This window comes from Phalacrocorax aristotelis, chromosome 17, assembly GCF_949628215.1.
Source record: "Phalacrocorax aristotelis chromosome 17, bGulAri2.1, whole genome shotgun sequence".
Lineage (NCBI taxonomy): Eukaryota > Metazoa > Chordata > Aves > Suliformes > Phalacrocoracidae > Phalacrocorax > Phalacrocorax aristotelis.
In genome coordinates this window covers 2,188,426-2,206,960 of record NC_134292.1, presented here as the reverse complement: position 1 = coordinate 2,206,960, position 18,535 = coordinate 2,188,426, and the positions used below count along the sequence as shown (strand labels likewise).

General features: G+C 48.0%; 1 protein-coding gene across 6 annotated transcripts in view; it reads right to left on the bottom strand.

The window, feature by feature from the left end:
- The window catches only part of NSMF (NMDA receptor synaptonuclear signaling and neuronal migration factor), a 46,767-nt gene extending 28,477 nt beyond the window's left edge, over nucleotides 1-18,290 (bottom strand). For all 6 annotated transcript variants that reach the window (XM_075111786.1, XM_075111788.1, XM_075111782.1 and 3 more), the window contains exons 1-2: nucleotides 18,089-18,290; nucleotides 9,248-9,309 (exon numbers count right to left, since the gene is read on the bottom strand). In XM_075111786.1, coding sequence (XP_074967887.1) covers nucleotides 9,248-9,309; nucleotides 18,089-18,201 — 175 coding nt within the window. In that variant the 5' untranslated portion in view covers nucleotides 18,202-18,290. The remainder of the gene's footprint in view (nucleotides 1-9,247; nucleotides 9,310-18,088) is intronic.
- Nucleotides 18,291-18,535: the final 245 nt, after the last annotated feature.

Below are 18,535 nucleotides of genomic sequence, written 5' to 3'. Positions count from 1 at the left end.
AGGAAATCTCAGCATTTCCATGGCAATTCCATGCATGAACCCAACAGTATCTCCCACCCACCTGCTAATCCTTTTTTCAAGTGGCTGTTAATTACCTCTTACACTTCCCTTCAGATGGGAAGCAGCTAGGGGACTGTTAAAAAGGCTCAGCAGGGAATGCATTATTCATGTGACTACTACCCCAGAAAAAAATAAAACCATTAGTGTCCAGCACAGGCAGCAGCATTTTAAACCGAGGCAGAAAGCCAACCCAAGCCTTTAGTTCACTAGATATTTAATGAACATCCTTCTTTTAGCTACTGAGCCACGGCCTGGAAGAACTCAGCAACAATCTGAGGCTTGGCAACCTTGCAGCAGCCATGAAAAGATGACAGAGGAAGAGACCTATCTCAGAACAGGTCTGATGTCGTATGTGTGCAACGTGGACCTTTCCCTGCTGCCACATTCTGCTTCCAATGAAGTGCTCTTGTGCCCCTCCGAAAAGAGCCTTCCCAAGCTGATGGCGTACACTTTCATCTTTTGAATCTGAAGCCCATCCTCGATTGTGCTCATGTTGCCAGGGGCTTCTCCCCCTGCTCTGTTTGCAGCCAAGAATGAACTGAATTTAGCTGGTACTGGTACAGTGTGTCACCCTTATCTCATTTTTCTGCTTGAGATACAACCCCCTCCAGCACCACTAGGAGATAAATACGTGTCTGGCCACTCTGTCAGGACCGTTCAGGCTGACACAAGTCAGGTTCATTTCACTTGTCTCCTAGTGAGACCTCACAGTCTCCAGATACTGTAGCTGGCAGCTGTGTGAATCCTTGAGCTGGCCAGGGGAAGAAGCCTGTAGGAGTCCTACAGAAAGAGCTACGCCTCTTGAATCTATAGCTGATGCTGTCTTTCCAGACTAACCATGAAGTCCAAAAAGCATGACTAGGTGTATTGAGGAGCCATGCCTGTCAGTGATACTGTCCAGGTAAAATACGGAAGGCGGGCAGTGGACTACTTCACCCAGGGTTTCCTGCACAGAGACAGCCCGGACATCTGCACCTCCTTCCAGGAGGGGAGCCTGATGGACTGACTACAAGGGCCATCACCAGAACAACCGCAAGCCATTCAAGTGGAAGAAGCTGTTCCACCTGCTGTCATTCAACAGGTTGTCCAGCTGGATCCTACCAGCTGCAGGATACAATGTCATGGACCAACCACTGCAGAAGGCGTTCACAGACTCCAAAGTCTCTCCAACCACTTGTCACCCCTCAGGAGGCAGCAGGCCACCACATTTGTTCTACAGTGACTCAGACTCTCTCCAGTTCCAAGACTCTAGAGTGCTCTAGAGTGGGTATGTCTTGGGAAAACACCATGAAATGACTCTTCAAGATCTGCCAAGATCCATGCTGGCTAATACTGCCAAGCACACCACTTTTTAAATCAAAAACAAAGGCCAGTTCTAAGTACTCATCTCAACTTGTCAAACTTACTAACCTGTGTGGGCACAATGATGCTACATATTTCTTAAGACACCACAAAATAATGGCTGACAGCTGCCCCTGTTCCTCCTGAAGTGAATACTTCTATGGAAGACACATAACCTCATTAGAGCAAACACACAGGATTGTGCACCTTTACCCTCGCACTGATAGCACCGCAATTCAGAACTTCTGAACTCTGGTATCTGTGGGTAAATGGAAAAATGAAGCGCCCAAAGAACAGGATGTCTGAAAACACTGATGATCACAAGTGCAGAGAGACCAACTCCAGTCTCTGTTTTATAAGCACTGAGGTCCATTCAGCCCCATAAAATTTACAGACATGTACGTGGGACATGACTGGTTTCAAGTAAGAGCAAATTTTTTACTGAAATCACGGCAGGGTTAAAATTCTTCACTGGATATATTTGACATAAACTACCTGTTTGATCTAGCATGAAAAATGCAAGGATAATCTTTTCTTCCTATCTTACTTGTCCCTTACTCAAGGTGTTTTCACTTGTACTTAACTAGGGGTCTCCATGGTCTGCACTACAAAGGCCTGCCACCAGACCGATATCCTTTCTCTTGTCAAACAATTGGATAATTATTTATTTTCATTCAGTTTAGCACCTTCCGTAACTACACATGGGAGAAGCAACTTCATATGCAAAGAGAATGTTAAGTATTATTCAAGAGTTCCAGTTAATAAAGAATTTATCTACAGAAAAAAAAATTAGTATGGAAGGAAAAGAGATTAAAACATCCATTATAATGAATTATTGGCTTCTAAAAACGAACCTGCACCATTTCAGGGAGCAAGTCTGCCCTAGCATTCACACACGCGTGTTCACATACACCAGCAGCCTGGAGATGCTACCAGGTTCCCTTGTCTGTGCCTGGAGTGAACTGGATTCTGGTGCCAAAGCACTGCACCTGCTTCCACTACGGCATTTTAGGTTAATAGTTTGCTTCTGCTAGGAAAGAAGCCAAGATGGTTCAGAAATCAATGCTGAATTAAATCTGAGCCATAGGGATGTTCAGGGAAGAGAACTGAGAAACAGTAACAGGGGACTTCAGCAATAGCTGGAATTGCCTTCTAAGAGTCAGCTGAAGCTGACTGCTGTTAACACCCTCTGCCTGGTTACTGCTGCTCCGTTTCATTTCATTTTCACATTGCTCTTGCCACCTCTCCCACAGGCAGATGCTCCATCAAACTGCCACGCCAGCCCAGGAGAGCGTGACGCAGGAAGCCTGGCGTAGCGCCCTCCTCTCCAGCCACTCCGATGAAGCTGACCTGGTAACAGCTCTGCTCTCCCACTTAACTTTCATCAGCAACACCTTTGTCTCACACAGCTGTAAAGCTACCTTGGAGCAGGCAAATCAGGTTCCTCAAACGGATTCCTTCTCATCTAGATTTGTGTTCTACATGGATTTATTGTGCCTGAGATACTTAACAGCAAGATACAGGAAAGAGGACCAACATGTTTGATCTGTAGATCATGTGTCTATTGGCAACGGAAACATTCAAATCATATTTTCATCACTTTCCTGTCTACCTGGGCTAAGTCTAACAGCCTGTCCAGAGCCCATGGGCTTGACAGTCCAGCCCTAAGGGACAATCCCCTTCCCATCCCCCTTGTTATCTACTTGAACACATCTCATTGGCTTCACTTGTTCCTCTCTGGTACTTCTTTCTTCACCTTCCACACAGCACTGCCACACACAGCCATTAGGGCATGCGTACCACCAAGGCATGGCCACCGACAGCAGTTGTGATCTGTACTAGTTAATTTGCAGTATCTTGAGAAAGAAAGAATCCACATTCTGAGTACATGTAGTTCCTGATAATTAGGCACTTATTACTATTAGATACTTGCAATACATCCTTTCTCATCCAGTAACTCCTAACTCGAGCACTTGCTTTGACTGAGGTAACTAACCATGAAAGGACTTCCACATTTTCTTTCGCTGTCATAACGTTTCTCGAGAGGAGGTAACATACTGGCATAAGCCTCAGCTGACTGATGATCATTTAGAACAGTGGAGGAACTCACTGAGCCAAACTCTTCTCTGATGCAGACTGCCTTGTAACCCCATGGGATGAGAAGTTTATAAATCAAGGCAGAATACAGCCACAAGGCATAGAGAGAAGCTTTAAAAAAAGTCTCAAATTTATTACAGTATTTAGCAGCCAAACTGATCATTAAAGCACCTTAGATTTAAAACCTCAGATCCAGCATCAGAATCAAAGTGGCGAAGAGGAATGAAGTTAGTGCCTTTTTTATTTTACACCAGCAGGAGTCCAGGTCATACCCTCAATGAGGAGGGCAGACGGGTGCACCGGCTAGAGCCCAGGGCATTTCAAAACCAGTAACATCTTTTCAAGCAGAACAGATGAGCAGTTTCTCTTGCAAGTTCAGTTCTGAGACACCCCGTATGCCTGCCACTGACCCTCAGGTGTGCTAAGATGCTGTCAGGTCCTGTTCTCCTCTGCTCCCTACCATGTCAGCTCTGTCCTTCCCAACGTTAATGTACCATAACGTGACCCCGCCAGCACAGGGCTCCTGCTCCAGAGGCAGGCTGGCAGCCAACCTCGCTGGTCTGCAGGGTTGAAAGGTAGTCTAGAAATAGGCATGGTAAAAACCAGGAAATTTGCTCAAAACATTGAAGTATGAGGCAGGGAGATAAAAATGGAGATATAGCAATTAAAAAAAGGTCACAGTGGCATTTCAGCCATGCAGTTAACTTCAGAGTCAAGTAAGCGAATGTCATGTACAACATTTGCTATAGGATTACCCAAAGCCTGACCAAGCCAGCCCCACCGTGACTTTACGGGCACCCTGAGCCTACAGCTCCCGAGGAAGGAACGTCACACACTTCTCTGCAAAGCCACAGAGAAAAGGCAAGGGCTGCTTCAGTAAGGGAGCTGCTCTGAGGAAACAGAAGGTCACTTAACTATGACAAAATGGTTCTAATTAGTCTTCTGCGCTGAAATGGGCCTAGAAAACAAACAAACTGAAGATGCTGTCCGCATTATGCCTCATAGATGAGTAACCTTTTAGTCTGGCCTGTAACATTAATGTGAATAGATGAAATTGTTACTGTGAGACACGATCCAAAGGAGCAAGTGGCAGCTCCACCACCAGCCTTAGAATTTCCATGGTAACACTGTGACCTATGTTTTTATTCACTTTATAAGCAAACAACATATTCCATGGCAAGTTTTAGGATACACCCACACCATACCTGTGCTGGCCAATCCTGGATGCAGCCTGAAATCCTCAGAGATGAGATTTCACATCCCTGCTTTGTCCTGAACTCATACTGCCTACAATGCCTCCGGAGCACAGGCTCCTTCTAGAAAGGGCACCACCATTATTTAAGGCCAGCTGCACCACATCAGCACAGGGATACACCGAGAGAGCTGGGACAGATGCACTGCTGGGGTCCGTCCGTCCTGTGGACAGGGAAACACCCTCTAGGCAAACAGACAAAGTCCGTGCTCACCCTGAATCAGGCTCCAGTGGCAGCTCCACAGTCTGAACATCAGCAAATTGAAGATTCCTCTTAGAGCGTTGCACAGCTGCAGCTTTACTTCATGGCTTCATAAAAAACACAATTTGCAGGTCACTTGCTTGGACTGGAGCACCTACGAAGCCTCACGTGAAGTTTCTCAAGCCCCATGATAGTTCCTGGAAGTGTCAGGAACCTCCTCTGTTGCATGGCTGCTGCCCTCCACATGCACTCACACCCTCTCTTCTGAAGCGGCAGAAGCCCAGGGTGCAAACACACATGGCTGCTTCAGTGCAGTCTCTGCATGTGGCACAGTAGCCTCAGGAAACACGTTTTCCTCCTGCCACCACTACCGATTACTATTTGGCTTGGGGAAATTCACAGGTGCCCTCTTCTTACACACTCAGTGTTTTCACTGATGGCTGAAACATCATACCAAAAACAAAGGAAAGAAGTGAAGACAACTTCTTTTGAGCTTAAAAAGAAGCTTCTTCCAGTTTCAGGTAACTATTTCCTTTGGCTTGTACTGATGTAAACCGCTCAGAGTAGCCATGTTGTTTCTGCAATAACCACAGTGAAATTGGGTCAAGACCTGCTCCACAGCTCTGGCCCAAGGCCCATCATCTCTGCAGCACTAAGCACACCTTATACTTGCTGGGATCTTTCCCTCTCTCTTGCTTCTAGAGCCTTTCATGCACAGCCTGCCCAGAGCAGCCAACCTGCAGCAGGCAGACCAGCGCTGCACCCCACAGCAACAGCCCCAGCACTCCAGCAGCAGTAGCTGCCCTCCAGATAACCCAACTGAGCAAAACAGAAACTGCCTGATATAGGAGTATCAGGAAAAAAAACCCAGCATAACCCCCTCCTTTCTTCAGCAAAGGATCCTTGTGTCTGAATCCCATCTCACCAGGATGCATCAGTGCTCCCCCAGAGAGGAGGAAGTTTCCCAAATGCTCCACTTGCTGTCATTTTTAATTTCACTGCCCCATGCCTTGGGTATCTTTTTTCTCTCACAGTTCCAGTACATGGAGATAAAGAAATCTAAAGCAGTATCTCAGTGTGGGGCCTCTGACACCTAAGCTGGGAGAAGGGGACTCTGGGAATGTCCAAAACTCCTTATCCCATGAGGGTGTATAAGTTACCTCCAAAGAATAAGCTCTTTGATCAGTTGTGGAATGTGAAGTAAGAGGTGGGATGCACCTCCTTTCCTTGCAGTCAAGAGACTCTAAAGATAAAAAAAAGCCAAACCAAAATGGATGACCCTCAGGGAACAAAGTGCAGCAGAAGTCGAGTAAGTTGGGGCAGTTGCTGCACACTTGGCACCTCCATCCACATGGTGGGTCTCCTGTGTCTGTCTGGGGAGTTACAGAGCTGCACCCTTCTGCCGAGGAGTTGAATTAGCAGGTAAAGCAGCATAAAAACTGGCACGCCAAAGATTCACACCCACCTCATTTTCTGCATGAGGATTGTCCTCTGGAGGTAGAGAGGAGGGTTCTAGCCCCTGGATCTGCAGAGGAGGATCCTGCCCTTCCTTCCTCCATTTAGGCCTCCAATGTCCCAGTGATGGCTTTGCCACCTTCCTGCTCCTCAAAGACCACAGACCGCTCCCCTCACTGCATTTATCAATAACTTTAAACCTTTCTTAAACCTTTTTTTTCCTGGACCATAAACTACTGAAGTCAAGGCCTGCCTCCTTCCATTCACATTTAGGCTAGAGCCTTAATCCTGCTGGCAGTGCAGGGAGCCTCCACGTGTACAGCTTGGGTTATTACAGCAGAAAGCAGGCCTTTCCTACCAGGTAAAGACACTCAGGGTGAAAGTCCAGAGTGCCATGAACAGAAACATGCACGCACTGAGGACTCACTTTTTCAGCGTGCTGAGCTTCCCAGACCTAAGCCACCGACGCATGCAAGTAGGAATTTAACTGCAGGATACTGGTGGGCTGTACAGCCATAATACTGCCTCTCCCTACTCTCTCCAGCCAAGCTGAGCTGGCGCGGATTCAGGTACTTCTATATACATGCTACATCTTCAACTTATGTAGGAGAGGCCTTAGATTTGTTTCACTGGAGTCATCGGGTGAAAGCTAATCATACAGATTAAGCGCTCTGCTGAAGCGTTCAGAAAGGTGAAGCATTCAAAAACTTGCAAAAGTGATAATAGTGAGATATGCAGAATTTCTGCAGGAAGGAAAGAGTTGACTTCTCTGTTATTGGACTACTGGGATGAACAAAAGGGAGCCAGATTTTCTACTCTCAATATTTTTATAGGATAGCAACCTTCCTACCATGGTTATTTACAAAGAAATGTTACAGACTGTGTTAAATTATACACTGCAGAATTTCAAAAGACGGCTTAAAAAATGATTATTCTTTTTTTCCCCTCTTCTATAAACATTTGCAGTAATTTCTAGGGAACTTTATTTCTTTCCAAGTCCATATTTAAGGATCCCACAAGGATTGTGGTATATCCACGTGTACCTCTCGCTGCTTGATTCTTATCTGTGGCAACTAAATTTGCTTGGTTTCAAATACAACCTCAAGCCTGATACACCAACGGGCAGTGGGTATGAGAAGGCTTCCCTGGAGAGCTTACGGATATGTTCCAAGCACAGAGAGGGCTTAAGCGCTGGTCCGGGGAGCCTGACACTGGCACATTACCCAGGAGTCACATCAGCTCCATTTCCGTGTTCTCCTTATCTACAGTCAGAGAGAGGAATGAGCAGCTAGGAGCACCCATAAGGCTGAGTAAAACAACAGCTTTGTAAGCACGCATCGGAGAGGCTCCTACTCCTCGGCTTTGACCAGGGCACCCCAGGTCTCAGGCACCTGAACAGATCTACCATTTCCCCTCATGTCCATCAGAGATTCTCCCTCCAGCCTGAACGTGACCCCAGGGGTACTATGAGGGAATTACAAAGCAAGCAGGAGGCAACACTTCTCCTTGTTGGAAACTGGGGTTGGGGACCGCAGAAAAGGACTAGCAAAGACTCCAGCTGACCGAAGCAGCTGCAAAAATGGCCATGATAATGGCTGCTTTTGCTGTTCCAGGGAGCCTCCTTAGACCTGCCTGGCCTGTCTCTGCACTGTCTGTACAACCCCTTCCTTCCCTCTGCCTCACAGGCGCTTCAACTCAGCTGCATTAAACCCCAGCCTTTTTCTACCTTTCCTACCACCATGGGTTATTCTTAGACCAAATACTGTAAGTCAAGTGTCACTGGAGTTTCTCATGCTTGAAAAAAAAACAAACCTCAAAGAAAACTGCAGTACATAGTTTTAAAGCCCTTCCATTCACAAAGTTAGCACAATTCAGCCAAGGACAACTTGAAGGTCATTAGAACAGATTCAAGAAAAAAGGCAGGAACTCATTCAGCTGGCTGTCAAAGACAGTGATTGGGCTTGCTCTTTTAGCAAGAGGCATTTCCTGCCTGCAGAGGTTTAAACACACACACAGTTTACGCAAAATGGTAACATCGCTCTACACTACGTTGTATTTGACAAGTTTATCCCCCGAAAACAGTTCAACACTACAGAACAATCCACTACTTGTTCACACAGGATTTTCTGCAGATTCCACAGGATTTTCTACAGTTTTGTAGTGAATTTATTGTCTGCAAAATGTCTTCTTTCCTCACAGAGGAGACACAGTCCTGTTAGAAGTCAAGTGAGTTTCTCTTGTGCTCTCTTGCCCGTTAAGCAGAGCTCATCATAAGCTGACAGAGACAATATCTGCATCTAAAAAATTAACACATTAGCTAGCACATGCTGGTGCCCTCAACTAGACAAGGCAAATCTCATTTAACCCCTGTTGAAGAAAACCCCAGGAATAAATCCAGAGTTTACCTTTGCCAGCAAAGGCAGACTGCTGCACGTACACTAAGCACATCAGTTACCACGCTATAACTCACCTTTTTTTATTCCCCAGCAAAAGCAAGACCTAGGATTGACAAACCAGTGCAGAAGCCTTGTGCAGTGCAGTCTTTCACTTCCCTGCTGAAACTTCTTCCATGGACATCAGCTCTAGGGGTGAATTTATGACAGGGCACTTGTCCACTAACACTGAACTTGCCCCCACAGCCCACCCAATCCTTGAGGCACCAAACTGCCTTTTCTACTCAAGGGCTTCAAAGATCCAGAGGGCAACTCCTCCTGCCTCTCTGCTGCTGAGATCTCACACTAACCCTTTATATGATAAATAAATGCAATTTTATTCTGAAGCCTATTAATAATTAGGTGCATGCACACACATATATAAACAAGGTATGTCAATTCTCTTACCTGAGCCGTTTCTACCTTCAGGATGGTTTTGTGAAAGATATTCTCCAAAAGCCCTTGCCGCTCTGCATATCCAAGCATCACAGAAGGCAGCAAATGAGAGAAAGAAAGAAATGGGTAATGGTTAAAGGCCAAGGAAAGAAGGAACAGTTCAATATACTGCTGTTTTCCTGCAGCTGCCTTTCCCTCATCTTCAGGTGACATCAATTCAAACATGCTGCAGTAGCAGTGGGGGCTTCCTGGTTAAGACACCTCAGTTTTCCCTTGGCCAAAGGGGAAAGCAGAGTTGGACTACAAGCCCAGGACTATTTTAGTCTTTAGCTTCTCTGTTAAAACTGAAGAAGATTGAAATGCACCTGCATTAAATTTGGCCTTGTTTCTGTGATGCACATAGGAACTGGACTGCTGTCTCTAATCACCCTGAGTTAAACCCCTCCTGGGTTTAACTCCATCCCCGTTCCAACCATCACCCCAGCCTTCCACTCTGGGTCTGAATGCTCCTATCTGTGAGCTATCGCAGCTTAGACATTAATGCTAATACCCATTTCGCCTACCTTCAAGCACCAGTATTTGGGTGACTGGACAACCTTATTTGAGACCCCCCACAACAACCCACAAAAGCAATTCCTGGTTCTCCGATGGATTCAGATCCCATGGATGACTGAGATTTTACTGAAATATATTAAGAATCAACCAGGCAGTGTGAGCTCAACCCTTATCACACATCAAGGCCTACATAAGAGAGCAAACCTATGAATATTCCAACCACAGAAAAGGTTTCTGCTTTCAACCCACACAGGAAACGAATCCTTGGTCAAGGCATGCATTCCCTGGTATACAGTAAATAAAATCTCCAGTCTCCTATTACCAGGACATTTGTAACATCCTGCTGCTGCGCTTGCTCTCCTGTACCCAACAGACCTAGGGCTGAAGACAGCTAATACTAGCTTTTCCCCAGCCATCCATTTTCCCCAGGTTTGTTGAACAATCTCTCCAAGGTCTGCAGCATCACAATCAGGCTAATGTTTGCCAGTGGACAGGCTGGGGTGGAGGCTCGCAAACAGTGAGATGAAACAGCCACCCACCTCCTTGGCAAGCCAAGCCAACAAAACCCAGCAGCCAAGCACTCTCAGCCTGCAAGCGCACCAGCAGCTCCTGGGGGAGGAGATGAAGACTTGCTGCAACAGGGAAGACTCTCCATACCAAAGCACCACTTCATTCAGAGGTGCTCAACCTCAGAACATCCCTCTCCAGTTCAAGCTGCCACAAAAGGCCATGCTCGTAACAGCCATTAATCATCTAAGTGGAATATGGCTTTGACCTCCAAAGCAACCTTCTGCTTTGCTACCCAATACGGCAGCATATCCCAACCTGTGTAGCCAGGATTTTTCCCCCACTGCTTTTATACACAGCCTCCCAAAAAGGGAAAAGATTAACAAAGCTACAATATACCTCCCAGAGCGACTAGAGCTGGAAGAAGTAGGAAGTCTATTTGTTATCCACTGCCAGCAACAGGGGATCAATATGAACGATGAAGAAAGCGTAATTTAATCTCCCTGGGACGAAAATTCAGCAAAGCCACATGCAAAATGCTCTGGAGCAGCGCAGCTGGGGCCGTGCAAGAAGCAAGGTTTAACATTCTGCGTCATTACAGGCTAACATGCAGCGCTGAGGGTTTTTTTGTTTCCAGATTCTTGCTGTCTAATACCAGGCTGTACCTTTAGACACTTGCCTGGGGTGGCAGCTGCCCAAACTATCTTCCTTAATGCCTAAGCACCCCCAGAGGCAGTCACGGAGAGGGTCACGTGAGGGAGCTGTACAATTAGCATACAATCCCCACTACAAAGGACAGAGGGATGACCATCGTGGTTCACCCATACAGGAGGGCAAGCACCTCATGGATGTTCCTTGCACCCACTACCTTACAGCCAGGGCAAAAAACAGGACTCGGTCCTGGGGCAGTACACACAGGTCAAGCTGGGAGCTGGAGAACAGCAACTTCAGGGAAGTGGTTGAGTCACCATCCCTGGAGGTATTTAAAAGATGTGTAGCCGTGGCACTTAGGAGCACGGTTTAGTGGTGGACTTGGCAGTGCTTGGTTTATGGTTGGACTCTATGACCTTAAGGGTCTTTTCCAACCTAAATGATTCTAGGATTCTAACAGCAGGCTATGCAGCTGCAAGAGCACTCCTGAGCTACTCCTGCATGCCACCTTAGAGGTGGTTAAGGCTCAGCCAAAGCCACAGCTGATCTCATGTAGCACTGGCAACAGCCCCACTTTGAGCAGATGGTTGAGCTCGAGACTTCCAAGATCTCTTCCACCAAGACTTCTGGGATTCCAAGGTTTCCCACGGAAATGTGTGTCCTTGCAAGGCATCATCACCATAATTCACAAACAGGGCACTTACAGCCTTGGGAAAGACTTTGAAGCTTCTCTTGTGCATCAGTCATTCCATGTAGAAAAAATAACAAGCAAGTTGTCAGGTAAATTATCACTGAAAGAACATAGTGATTTACACAAAAAATGCTGAAATATGATGATAAAATTCAGCCTGTACCTAGTTCAAAAGCTCCAAAAGCATGTTAATCCATCTATCATTCTTGCCATTCAACTCTCTGCCAATGCCTAAAGCTGATCTGTCTGCCTTAAAATCTGAACCAACGCTTCACCCTTAGCCTGCAAACCACAAGCTCAAAAAATTAGTACCAAGCACTTCCTAAGACCCAAACTGCAAATGGCTAACATGGAGCCAGAGAGAAGCACTACCACCCTCCATCCCACCTTGTTCCACAGCGAAAATAGCATCACTCAGAATAAGAGCCCAAGTTTAAAGGTGCTGCAGTGTGTCTAACCTCACTCCTGTTTCCCCAAGCAGATAAGGTAGAGGAATAAAAGCCTAAGTGCCAGAGCTCCCAGAGAGCCAGCAATACCCAGACATCTCCTCGCAGGTCAGAAGCACAGTCAAGGAGCACAGAGCTAGTCAAAAACGTTGCTGCCTGGCCCAGGCTGAACCTGCAGTTCTGTCGCTACTGTTCCACTTCCACTGCTCTCAGACACTGCAGGCCAACCTAAGACCAAACGAATGCGGATACTTGATCACAGTTATCTAGCAACAGCTAATAAGGCAATGACGCCTGCACGGTACAATGTGCGACGGGGGTTTTCCAGCCAATTACGCTGCAAACTTCAGACTAATTTTTTTGCCTATTATCTCAGTGGTTCCTTTCTACACTCCTGTTTCCCAAGGGCCACCAGCTTCTCCTTGGCTGTGCCTCAGCTGATCTCCCACAGATGTCTCTACGTGCCCTTTGCCAAGGGGACTCTGCTGGCCATGCTAGCTCCTTATGCCTAGTTTCCCCTTGCCAAGCCTTTTGTGCTCCTTCACTGTCCTCACTGTGCTCACAGTCACCACAGTTTACCGGCATCTGCCCGTATCATTAATGTGCCATCTACCCCCTCTCCTCGGCTACCTACGGCCTTGATCAAAATAAAGTCAGAACAAAATTCAAACAGATGGTAGCTGTTCTGTTCATCCCATTCTTTTCTATTTCTTTTATCCCACACTGTATTAATACAAGTCACACAATTGTAGTTTTCTCTCAGCTCAGTTTTGCCTCCACTATCCCAGCCAATGTAGTTCAAGTCCCATTAAGCCTTCTGATGGCATTGGACAGAAAACCCTTCAGCTGGACTCAGAGCAGAGACACCTCAGGATAATTTAACTGGCAAGAGATAAAAAAGGAAACTTGTTTCACACAAATGAGATGAAGTACAAGGTGCCTTACACATACACAGGCCGATGAGCTATAACCCTGAGTGTACGACACTGCAAAGGCCGCATACAAATGAGCAGGTAGTACTGAGAGGTAATCAGCTGACGACATGACAAGTTTAGCCCTGACTCATCTAGAGAGAGGTTTTGATCTTAGTAGCAGATCAGACCTGCATGTTACACAGTCAGCACAGCTTGATTTAATGGAAGGACATCACCCAGGGACCATAGCCTTGGTACTCTGCACTAACCAGTCCAACCGGTAAAGACAAGGCTGCCATTGCCTCAAAGAAAGCAGCACCATATTCTCTGGCTTCTTCTCCATCAGAGTAACCTCAAGAGTGTAGAGGGTGGGATGGGGTAGCACAACGCAGCAAGGGCAGCAAAGGCAGCTGCCCTTCTGAGGGCATTTATCAGTACTCACTGTGCATTAGGTGTCAAAGATGGACTCAGGTCTGGAAGAGAAACTGACTGAGATTTTGCAAAGAAGCATAGATGGTCTAGACATACATTTGCTAGAAGGAGGAAAGCCGCCAAATAACAAAGATCTCAATTACAATATGATGAGCGTGGAATAGCCTTCGTATCTCTGAAATAATCATGTCAACAGGATAAAAGGGGCGTTGACGCACACTAGCAGCTATGAGAAATTGATGCACACAAATTTATCCAATCCACCAAACTAACACTGAACCGAGTGAAGAAATGGGTATTGAAACACTCAAGAGATACATGAAAGACCTCAGACAACTCCATTTAGAGCATAGCAGCAAGCTAAGCAGAACCTGGACTATTCAGGAGTGTTACATGGAAAAATAGAAGACACCCACCACCTTCCCGCGTTCCTTCAGAAGTAATGCCCAGAGGAGTTGCAGCAGGAATCTATTGTGACAGCATCTGACTGCTGCATCTCAGGAAAACAGGAGAGAAGATACCTCCTGCATCATCAAGACCTATGTCATCCTACAGCAGCAATCCTGCTCTTGTCACCAAGCAGAGAGAGGAAACCGCTGGTATACCCATAGTTAACAGCTCAGTCATTAAAGACTGTTGACACCTTTGTTGTTTAAACCTAATAGTAGCAATACCCTGACAAAAATTAGTTTTCTGAAATACTGACGTAGGGAGATGGTAGCTGGAAAATTTTAATTTTCAATTTTAAAATTTTTAATTTTCACTCTCAAGAAAGGCATATTGGACGTCAGCGATGGATCTTAAAGTCAAAGATCCCATAGCCCTGGAAGAATTTATAGTTACAAAGCTTGGACAGGTGGAGAGAGGACAGAGCAGGAAGGAGTTAAAATAACAAGGTAATCAAAGCATGAGAGAGTTCATACCACTCACAGGAAAATTCACAAGCAGAAAACAGGAAGCTAGACTCCAAGAACAACCCGATCTAAGCGAAAAATTGCTCACGCAGTAAGAAACCTGGGATAAGGAGCACAATCAAATACCTCGGCATTTTGTCAGTGCACAATTTACCCTTTTGCAGCAACCAATGCTTCATGTCCTGTTTTAAACCCACTCTCTAGCCCTCTCTAATTAATACAGAGGGAGTGAGACCAAATTCTTCTCTCTCAATGGGGTATCTTGGATGAGACACCAAAGTCTTGAAGTTGGGTAAGGTGAATCAAATGCTCAACTCAAATATTTCACGTGATAACCATAGCAAGGAGAGATGGTTCTGGGACATCCAGCAAAAGTCTCATGTCTGTTTGCTCCACTATCACATGCTCCCAAAGTAAAGGTGTAGGCCGGTATTGTTCTGTAGGCAGCAAGGACAAAGAGAGCTCATTTCTAAACGCTTTCGTTCATCTATGCCCTTGAAAGTGTGCCAAGGAAGCCAAGGAGCGGGTGTCAGACACCACGCAGGCCAGGACCCTGAAGAGAACCTGCACAAGCCCAAACCGCAGCAGCCTGGGAGCTGTCAGCGCAGGGGCAGCACCAAGGTCACGACTCAAGGACAACCGCGTCATCCCTGCCTTCAACACTTGTGCCCCAGGAGCTGCAAGGCAATAAAACACACACAAAAAGGAAAATACAGTACAACACAGTGAGATCTCACATACAAGCACTTCAAATTTGATCAAAGCAACAGCACTAGGCCACAGTCACTTTCTGGGTACCGTACACAGAATGAGCGCACAGTTTGCTCTAACTCTCTCAGGAGAGGACAAGACTACAGAGACCAAAGTTGGCAGCATCGCAGATGCTCTCTCAACAACGGTAGCACAGAGCAACTGTGCCATTATTTTGTAAGAAGCTATTTAAAAGATCTAGCACACAACAAACTGCATGGAGCTTAATTAATTCTCCTGGGACAGGAGACTCCCCTAGGTTGCTCTGCAGAGATTTTCATTTAAGAATCTAGGGAGTTTGCACCTTCTGCTTATATTACATTACTCACAACAGCAAAAAAATGATGCTCCCTGCTCAGTAAGACAGTCAAATGCACACGCAGACATTCCAGCCAGGCATAATAAATATACATCAGCGGCCACTTGGACTTGCAGTGAATTTCAGGAGATTATTTTTCTCTTAAAAAGAAGAGTCAGGAGGAATATGAACAGGGCAGAGGTCAGGAGGTGCAGAGAAACAATCCCAGGGCATCTCCTCCCGCAGCACGAGGACAGGATCCCTCAGCTGCCTACACGAAACCGCAAGGGACCTAATCATTGCAGCAGTGCTACCCACACAGGTGATCCAAGTCCCCAACCCTCTTGGGAAGGACAGAATAGTCTAGCTTTGTAGCTTTATCTACTGTCCTGCAGAGCCTCCTGGGAGGAGGCTCTAAGGGTCTATCTTCTATAAGGAAGATAAGGATACGGGGGATACATGGAGGAGGTCCCAGGGCAGAGCACAGGAGCCGCATGCGATGTGCTCTGGGAAGCCTGGAGAAAACCTTGCAGCAGGTGGGTCATCACCACTGTAGAAATTCTAAGGGTGGCAGAGCTCTCACGAGGCAGGGACTGAAACGTGCCTGGGATGGCAGGGTGGAGGCACACTGGCGGCGCTCGTCCTCACCAGCACCTTCTCCAAGCAAAGAGGCAATGCAGGGAGCTCCTCAACAAGTTCTCTGCCCTCCCCAAAGGCTTTTTCAGTCAGGCATTTCTATAGCAGGGCATGAACAGGGAGACACGTGAGAGCACCTGTCCTGTGCCGTGGTCTACGTGACCAGACGCTCCTCAAGGACTTTATGTTCCACAGCCCAAGTCGACTCTGCTAACCTTTCTGGCCAAACCACCACAATTCACACCACCAAGTGAGACCTCAGAGCTCCTGCATAACAGTAGCAGCGGCTTGCCAGCAGTTACAGCAGGTACGTAGCAAACCAGAATCCCAGAGACACCTCCTGAATTCTACAGAGTTGATCCTACTTGAGTAGCATCTGACCATCCTGGTGTGGGCTAAAAGGCGTTGTGTTCAAAACGTGTTAGTCGCTGTCAAACACCCACGCTACTGTTTGAAATCTGATTACTGAATATGTCATTTGTGTGACTGGCTGCCTAATCTTACACCCAGGACCCCATTACAACAGTTATGGTGCATTTTGTGTCATTTCTGTATCTCCACCTTGCTGACATCTGTGAAAATGAATGCCACTTCCAGATCTTTGAACACCATTGAAAGCGCTCACGTTTTTGTTACTGGTTACGAACATGATGCATCATCATAAGGTGGGGAAAAGTTCCAGGTTCTGCCTGGACAGCTTTCTCCAGAGGCACTCCAGACTTTGAAGGATGGATTTCTTTACAATGCAAACAGACAGCAATATAGAGACATCTTTGGATCATTTCACTTCAAACCATAAGACTGTCTTTCTTCCCGGCATAGCAGAGATGCCGTAATGCCGAGTTACAGTCACAGAGAGGTGACTGAGATCTCTCAGCAGTACGGATCGAGTCCTGCACATGACTCTGGGTTATTCTAATGCAATTTTGTCTAACACAAAGGAGTTGTTATATAATGCAGCTGAAAAGTTTATTTCTTCCTATTTTTTTCAGCAGCAAAGAGCCAGTCTAGATGTAGCAGAGACAGTGACAGCCCTACCCCTTCGCACAGCTGTGCTGTAGGAGCAGCTAAAAAGCTGCGCCAATGCCCCCAAACAGTCACCAGGTGATTGCCGTGACACTTGCGCTGCAGCGTGGGAGACAGGTCGTTTTCATCCTTCTGGGCAAAGAGCAAAACCCACCTGCAACGGCTTTTTAAACTTAACTACAATCAAGCAACATATACATTTTCTGTGATCTCCCATGTTTGATACTAAAAAGCACTGGGACCAGACAGCGAGTGAAATTCTACGCTGTAAGACAAAATATAAAAACAGAACACGCGCAGTATAGAACCCAAATCTTTTAACTGGTCGATGCAGTGGCTTAGGACACTGCCAGAGAGGGCAGATGTGGGGGGTCCAAATTTTCAGGCCATAGGTTTTCCATTCCAAGGAGCAAGACCCCTTACATAAAGCTGCTGACTTTGCCCTCGGACATCCAGATGGCATTTCAGCTGCTGAAAAACCACTCAGCAAACCAACTGGGCTTCCAATTCCCGAACATTAGGAAGATCCAGCCCTGACAGCTCCACCTCTGACCTGCTCCTTGCCAACCTAGCAAAAACCTGTAGATGATATTAGCAGGGCCGGCAGCAAGAATCAGGGACACCTTTGGAGAAAATGACCTCTCCCAAGGCCGAGGGCCCCCGTGTGCGGGGGGAGCCCAGTCACCAGCCAGCTGCGAGCGGGTGGCTGCTTTTGGGGGGCACCGCGGCAGCCAGCGAGGGGGACTCGCCGGTCGCGTCCGGCGGGCGCAGGCCGGGGTCCCTCCCAGCCCCCCCAGCCCACGCTGCCATTCCCCAGCCCCCGGGGAGAGCACCCTGCCCCGACGGCGCCGCACAGCCGCCGCTCGGGCCCTGGGGGACAAGACCCGGGGTCGCGCCCCGCCGCCGGGCGCCTCGGCTCCTTGTCCCGAGGGTCTCGGGGCCTCCCCCCGGGCTCGGCGCCCCGCGGGCCGGGCTCCCGGCGCGGCCGGGATCCCCCCCGCGGCACGGCGGGGCTCGTTCCCCCGGCACCCACCTCACTTTGGCCGCCACCGACGACATAGCCTCGTTCCTCAGCGTCTTCCTTTTGGACACGGCTGTGCCCATATTCGCGCGGGGGGGGGGGGGAGCCGCCGGGGGAGCGCTCATCGCACGACCCCGCGGCTGCCCATGCCGCGGCGGGGCCGGGTGCCGGGGCGCCTGGCCGCCCCTCGCTGCCGCGCTCCCTCAGCGCCCCGCCATGCCGCCGCGGCGGCGCCCCCCGCCCCGCCGCGCCCCGCCGCGCCGCGCCGCCCTGCGCCGCGCTGCCCCCGGCGAGTGCGGCGCTCCGCCGCGGCCGCTGCCTCCTCATTGACTGCGGCAGGAGGGAGGGCCCGGGCGCGGCCCGCCGCCCAGGAAGCGCCGCTATATTTGGCCGGCGGCTCCCTCCTCCGCCCCCGCCTCCCGCCTGACATCATGGCGGGCGGGCCGGCCGGCCGGCCGG